The 8,078-nt window shown below is 35.5% G+C and overlaps 1 protein-coding gene across 1 annotated transcript in view; it reads right to left on the bottom strand.

The window, feature by feature from the left end:
• Positions 1-789: 789 nt before the first annotated feature.
• ANGPT1 (angiopoietin 1) overlaps positions 790-8,078 on the bottom strand; it is a 170,537-nt gene continuing 163,248 nt past the window's right edge. Inside the window, exon 9 of the mRNA XM_037381200.1 lies at positions 790-2,198. Within this exon, the coding sequence (XP_037237097.1) occupies positions 2,038-2,198 (161 nt within the window). The 3' untranslated portion in view covers positions 790-2,037. The remainder of the gene's footprint in view (positions 2,199-8,078) is intronic.

Here is an 8,078-nt window from a genome sequence, read left to right as displayed (position 1 = left end):
ATGAACATCATTTCTGAAAACTGCTGTTAACTGAGACAAAACAGCTCTGTGAAGAAACTGCTGAGTAAGGAGTAGCTTGGTAACTTGTTCAGCAGAAAACAGCAAATTAACCCTTAGGCAAGATTATTTCAAATATATATATAAATATATACAAATACACAAAACCAAAGAACTTCCCACTTAAAACCAAACATACATCAAATTGTAACAAAAACAGAGAACCCTGTGGGGTCTTATGATCTTTAAGAAGGGATGTTTAAAAAAATCCAAGCATTTTTTTTTCTATTCCATAGAAATAAACTGGTAAAAAAAAAAAAAAAGGAATAAAAGCAGAAAATAAAAGCAGTTACTCTGTTATCATTATCATTTTAAAAAGAATCAGACTTTTGTTGTGCCTGATCTCAGTAACGGTTTAATGAATGAAACAAAGCAACAAACAAACAAGCAAAAAACTCACCACATGCAGATTCTTCATGTCATGTTGGTCCCAATTTAACTGATGAGAATGGAATTTTTTATTTCTGTGGGAGCAGGGTAAACTTTTTCATTTTATATATAGCAGAAGTAGAACGACTGCAAGCTACTTTCCCAAATGGACTTTATTCATGACTAAATCCCAAGGGGCTGTAAATGCAAAGAGTTGTCTCTATACCCTCATGGGCCACCCAGCTAATTTGTTGCTTGTTATTATAGGAACTTTATCTTTTCCAGTAGTTGAATTATGCATCTTGCCCCACACTTCTGTAACATTTTAATACAACAAAATTACTTATTAGTAACCTGTAAGCAGTCTTTTAAAGTTCTTTTAATATTTATATCCTTTTGAGGCTTTGCACCGTTTGCATAGGGTCTGGGCTGCCTGTACAAATTAAATGACCATTACAGGAAATATAAACATGCTATTTACAAGTTCACAAATCTTTATTTTCTATACAGTTCTGATGAGTATTTTTTTATAGTTGTAGCCTAAGCACTGTGTAGAACTGGCATGCTTCTGATATTCACAAAAATGTAATAAAAAAGTAAAATAATTAATGATAAATTGTGCACATGCAGGGATACTGTAAAATGAATCCATTGCCTTAAGCTATGCATTTATGTAATTTTAATATACCCTAACAGTTTTCCTTCCTGTGTACTTTTGATGGAAATATTCCATGCAAAATTTTATATTTCCTTTAGGATAATCTTTCACATTCTTTAAACCTTCCATTAATTTTTCTGCATGACATTCAGACTGCCTTTAATGAAAGAAGAGAAAAACTTCAAAACACGGCTACTTTTGTTATCACACTATAAATCCTAGCTCAGGGATTATGCCAATTATCTGTTTTACCTCTGCAGAGCAACTGAAGAATTTATGCTTATCACCCTTATCATTCTTCATATGTTTAACTCAGTTAATTTATGAGAAACATGTCCTTAAAGGATTTAATGAAAAATAATATTAGCACAAATTATTTGACTGTGGGATTAACATAAATCCATCCACCATTGAAATTCAGTTCATTTAGGAAAAACAATATTTAGAGTGGTCACCGTGAGTGCTTTCAGGTGAGTTTTAATAAAGTTGTCTTTGTATCTCTGTAATCCTCTTTCACGGGTATAATGTTAGCATTTCACTGCTGAATAACATTCTGTTCAATAGATCATGGTTGATACATTTCAGTTCTTCAAATTGTGATGCTGTTGCTGCATAATCTGGTATGGTTTTGCATCTTTTATTAAAAAACAAACAAACAAAAAAAACCCACATCCACTGACAAGCGCCGGTTTTGGGCAGCATAACCAGATCCAGCTGTTCTTCTCTGGAAAATCATTGCAGTCACCTTCTAAACCAAGCTGCCTCCAGTTCTCAAAAAGTGGGGTGACTGTTGGGGAGTTTTTGTGGGTTATGGAGTGATAACGAAGCGATTTTTGCATCATCCCTATGTGTTGCTTCAAGAAGCCCTTCACCTTTTACCTTCAGACGGTGATAGTAGTGCTGCTGAGGGCAGTGTCGTCCTGCTTTGTTCCAGGATCCACAGCTGAATGCCTTTAAAAGTCCAAGGGCCGAATCATCATGGTGGTGGAGCGCAAGGAGTAGCTGGGGCCTTTGAAGTAATGCCACTTGATGCCGTTGAGCTTTCCATGGTTTTGCCCAGCTGTGTAGAACATCCCATTGAGATTGGAAGGGCCACAGGCATCAAACCACCACCCTGAAGCCATTAAGATAAACAGTTAAACCGTGAGGGCAGTAAGAATTTTTTACTTTTGTTTTATAGGTTTAGTTGATTAGCAAATTCTGGTATTCCCAGGCCCATAAGTACTCCTGGTGTGATGGTGAGAAGCATTTTAATATTTTCTTATTTTGCTCTTTTGTGCTTTTCTATAGCCAGTGATGCTGGAGGATGAACACTTGTATTTACGGAGTTGGAAAAGTACTTAAAGCTTAACTCATTCAGGTTTTATAGACAGTTTGTGAAGCAAGAGCAAGAGCAACAAAGACAAACTGCTTTGCATGTTTAGACAGTATTACAGTTCACCCATCTCACGTAAACATCAGAAAAAGTCTATAATTCATAAATATTTTGCAAATTTCACTTGTTGCATTATTTTCAGCATAAGCATGATTTAATTTTATTAAAAATCCTTTTCTGTTGCTTTAACTGTGATTGTTAAATTGCTCAGACAGATTTTTTGCTCTCAGGTTAGATGTTCTAGCAAACATGGGTTATGAGTACGGTGGTGCTGGCCTGTTATAGCAATTACAATATTATAATAATAAATAATCAGCATTCAGAATGGCGTTCAAGGAGACAGGTAGACTCTTTAAGACATATGATAAATTTATAAAAAAGACTCAGCAAATTAATTGAAGAACTAAGTGAAGAAGACAATTACAACACTGTAGGACACTGTCAGTTAGTTAGAATGCCTGTATGCATGGATAGATGATTTACATGATTACCTGAGTGTGCATGCATTTAGGTGACAGTATGGCCAGCTTCAGTCAAGGTATATTCATTGCATGTACAGTTTAGGCCAGAATAGTGATATGCAATCTTTAATCTTATTATTTTGAATGCAAAACCCTATATTAAATCTTGAGCCTCCTAATCTTGATCTTGAAATGTTCCAAACATGTTTGGGTCAGCAGTGTCAGGACAGTCCTTACACAGATACATTTGAGATTTGTTCACTTCTTTGCAAAACCTCAAAACTGAGAAAGTTCCCACCTGGCACTTAGAAAACTGACAAACATCCATTCAATTATTTATTTTTTTTTAATGGGTTTTTTAGGCACTTTATTTGCATGTTTACACGTAACAAAAAATTACTAGCTACCTGACTACCATTAAGTACAAAAAGATATTAAAAATTTTACTGGCTGATATAAAAGTTAGGCCTAGAAAATTGCCAACTGCCTTTTCTTTCCCCTTACCATGTCTGCTCTTTCCGAGCAAGATGTGCGTTCCTACTCATTAGTCCTTTGAAATCTGTGTGCAATTGCATATAATTTGTTCTACTGGAAAGACAAGGAAAGAAATGCCTTGCCCAGATGCTTGTGATTTTAGTTCACTGCTCCAGTAGCCGCTTTGTAAAATTGTTCTGAAAAGTGAGGTAACAACAGATTTAGGAAAAAAAAAAAAACCAAACAGAATTTTGCTTTCTGAGGGAAAACCAGCAATCTGGTTTAGAGAATGGCCCTGTGAACAGTTGTGTTGGCATAACTGAAGGAGTAGTGAACCAAGAAATTAGGCTAAAAAAGATGTGTGATAGCTCAGGAACTTTTCAGCCTGATTTTTCTGGCAAAGAAAATGCATGTAGAGCCATACCTCCACCTTTGTGAATGCTTCGTTAATATAGCACTGAAAATAAACTGGAAATATGTATCAAGTACTTGAGAATATCACTAGTGATGACAGAGGTTTTTCTACCATGTGCATGACAATGCAGAAAATGCAAACTTACTGGAAGTATAGGTTTTGTTGCAAAGTGTATGCAAAAAAAGTCATCTCGCCTTTAGACTTCTGTAGTGAAGATATGTATATGTCTTCAGCCAACAGAGAAAATGGCGTCAGTGGTGAAAAAGTGTGAATCTTAAGATCTATTTTAAATTGTTGCTTTAAGATGAAATTAATCAGTCAACTCCCTTGTCTACATTCCCAAGATCTTTTCTTGTTAAGATGAATTTTAGATTGCCATAGGAGTTAGAGTTTTAAGGAAGACTCTAAACAACATGAAACTTGGCAACACCAAGATTACAGAACACAAACTAACAAATATAAACTAGGTGACAGGCTGACTCCACTGAAAGTAGTGGGAGTTTTGCTGTATATCTTGATGGGAGTAGAATTTTTTCCCCAACACCTTACAGAGTAACTATGTAATGTAACAGAAAGATGCTTAGTTCCAACTGAGGAAGGCAGAATGAATGCCCAGACTGCAAAGAACTAATATTCCCAACGTCAAAAGCTATATTAACCTCAATGGCTAGGAAGTCTATTTGCCAGAAAGATTTCTGCTGGGTTTATTTTTTGTTGGTTTTTTGTTTTTTTTTTTTTTTGGGGGGGGGGGTTGGTTTGATTAGTTGTGTTTTTCAATAGTAAGACCTATGGCTTTGTGAATCTTTAGCACAGACTCTTTCCATGTAACAGGGTTGTACTGAACATATACCTTCATGTCTAAAGGCAAATAAGATCATAAAGATCAGGTGGTGTGTTTTGCTTTTGGTGGTTAAATGTCACTTTATTTTTAAAAGTTGTTTCAGCCTGCACATCACAGCATTGTAATCTTCCCAGGACCCCCTTGCAAACCTTTTTCAACACCACCAGCAGTGGCAAACTGATTATCTAGTGAGTGGGTACTGAATTATGCAGATGTCACTGTGGACTGAAATGCAGAATTTTAAATTTCATGTTTCCCACTCTGACTTCTGAAAATGGAATGAAGCTGTAAGAATCTCCTTTTAGACAATGTGCACTGCCCTATTGAATCCTCCAGTTACATCATATTCGGTGGTTAGCCTTCTATCTACCTATAATAAATGCATTGTATGAAGGTATTTTGAACTATACCTTACTACTACTGATATGATATTTACCATGATCAGCCTTCAGATCCAGCCCTTACTCTCTCCTTTCTATTCAGATCTGTGTAATTTATGTTTCTTGTCTTCTAAAGTAATTTCTTAGATTTTGGATAATACTTATTGGGATTTTTGCAGAAGTAACACTTCATAATGAAATCTTGAGGGAAGAATTTATGCCAGATAAATTCTGGCAAACTTCTATTTTGATACAATTGACCTCCCTTTGATTACAGAGTTATACCTAAGGGGGCAATAACCAAAGAAAGAGAAAGCTGTACAGCTGATGTTTTACTGTAACCATAGTGTAATCTTGTAGAAACTTAAGACAAAGTTAAACAGAGAAAATCTAATCCTCATTTTTCAAAGCTTGGACACAGATGCAGCTGGGTTCTGTTTATGGTGTTGGGATGAAGACCTGGCAAGCTGCGCTAGTTACTATTTAAACTTAAAGGAACAGCAATAGATGCATAAATGGCCTTCTTGGGGAGAAAGTTTTCAGTGATGTCCCACAAAATGTAAATTAAAAATGGAATGAGTCAAAGAAACACAAAATTTTATAAAACTTTTTGAAGACCTTCTCAAGTCTCTCATCATGGATTTATTCTAAATAAATATCCCTCTCAAAATGTGTTTTAATGAGCATCTTTTTATTTCTCCACTATACTGTTCTTATTAGTAAGACTATGATTTTTTAATGATATTTCCTAGTACTACATTAAAAAGTTGGGTTTATTTTCTGTCTCCCCGCCCCCCCCCCCCCCCTTCCATATAGTTACTACTCTTCATCCTCCCCTGCAGTCCTCTGAAAGCTTTTCATTCCCTATAGGGAATTATCACAAGACTTCCTACTCTGTGTCTCAACACCAAAATTCGCATCTTTGAATGAATACGAAGGAAACATTTTTTTCAGACACCTTGTATATTGGAGGGAAGTGGACTGGAAGCAGTGACTTTCTTGTAGCTACAAAGAAGTAAGGGAATGTAAATCAGAGGTTTCTGAAAGAGATTCCTTTCTGCCTTGCAGAAAACACCAAATCAAGCAGGTCCAGAGCCGTGAGACAGTCTGACCCAAGGAAAGACACACAGTGGTTAGATGTTGGCTTATTCCCTGGAGTTCAGAGGATTTTCCTCCCATGAAGAATTCTATTTTTCAGTACAAGGTAATGGCTTTCCCAAATAAGTGTCAAGTCTTCTCTGATTAGCAGTAAGATTTTAACCTCAGATATGGCTTCTGTCAATACTTTCCATGGGATATTAGAATCAGGCATGAGAATAATGAAGCGTGGGCATTATCAGAAATAATAATAGAAGTAAGATTTTAAGAGTGACTAATGAAGAGGTGAAGAGACGGCTTTCATAAAAAGGTTAAGAGAGGTCTTATTCAGAAACACAGGTAGTTTCTTCAAGTTGCTGTGTTCATGAAGTCACTAACTGCTTATTTGAACTGAGTTCAGTCCTTTGAGGTTAGCCCACCTCTAATAATTTGTATAGTTCAAGCAGCACTACTATCTCTGTTTGCAATAAATATCCTTAGGTCATAAACTATATTGCCCAAACAAAAAAATAATTTAGATAATAGATTGATAAGTTATTTGAAAGTCCAGCTACACAAATAAAAATGAATCTTCACTGTAGACAGCTGCTCTTCTGGAGCAGTTAAACCATACTCAGGTTTTGTGAACTCATGCTTTAGTCTGTAATTAGTGCTGCTGTTACCACTGGGAAGCTGCTAAATTTCATGTCAGCTCTTTTCATTAAAAAAATTTATTTTGAAAGTTTCAGCCTACTTAAGCCACCTATCACCAGACAGTTCAGCTCCTCACAGCTGCTTGTACTACTGACAGAATAAGAATGTATGTTGATAATTTCCACAAATTCTTGCAAAAAACTACCTAATAAAGGAGAATTCTTCAAATGAGTAATGATATTACATGAAAAAAAAAACACGGCCACCTTTTATAATGGTTTTCTGAAGTCAAAAGGATAATTTTTTATATGGTAGAATCTTTGTCAAAAGCAACATTATAAAAATTTGTATATTGTAAAGCTTAACAGCTTTCCTTTTTTAACTTACTGCATAAATTGTAATTAAGCATATATGTATGTAAATTTATTTGTTCGTAACCTAGTGCTTGTCAATTCATGAGTGCACTATAAATCTAGCGTGCGTTGGGAACTTGCTAATGAGTACTCAGGTTTGATAAAAGGTTCTTAGTTGCCTTTTACATACTAAAAGAACAGGTGTCTAAACCCTGCACATTTGATGGCAGACCTTTTCTTCACATCTCTGCTCCCCCTCCTGAGTTCACTGAATACTTCCAAATTCAGTAAGTTCAATACAATCCATTCAATAAGATCCAAAATATGTTTGAATGGTATATCTGTATGGGTTCGTGAGATAAATGGATCCTAGAAAAGCCAACATTTATTTCTAGCCCTCTAGGTTTGTCTATAAAATTTAGTGCATTTGGCAACAAAGCCAGTAAGAACAATTTCTGATAGCAAAATATTGAAATAGTCTTCATTGTTCAAAAGATGTAACGATTTATTTTATGAAAGATTTCAATGTTTCTGACTTTCTGTACTTTAAAGAAGTGAGATGGTAATACTTAAGTTCTGCTTGACTTTGCAGTGGTAACTTCTCAGCTAGAAGACTGGGTGCAGTTTTGAATGACACCTCAAGCTATTTCTGGAGCTACTGGACAGAGTCCAAAAGAGTGAATGTAAGAGGAAAGATTTAGGGTTGTTTAGTCCTGAATTCGAAAGACAGATTGCCAACAATCTCAAATTCATAAAAAAGCTGCTGAAGAAATCAGCTTTTCAATGGAATGCAAAGGAATGGTCTATTCTTTCTAGTGATGAAGGATAGGACAAGATGAAACACACTTAAATTATCCTAGAATTAGTTTAGTCAACAAGCACAGCTTTCTAATAAGTGTAGCCAAACTCAGTAACAGATTATATTATGAGAATGAATCTCTGTCTCTAGAAATCTTAAAGATGA

This window comes from Falco rusticolus, chromosome 3 (assembly GCF_015220075.1).
Source record: "Falco rusticolus isolate bFalRus1 chromosome 3, bFalRus1.pri, whole genome shotgun sequence".
In the NCBI taxonomy this organism is placed as follows: Eukaryota; Metazoa; Chordata; class Aves; order Falconiformes; family Falconidae; genus Falco; species Falco rusticolus.
This window is presented reverse-complemented; position numbering and strand designations above follow the sequence as displayed.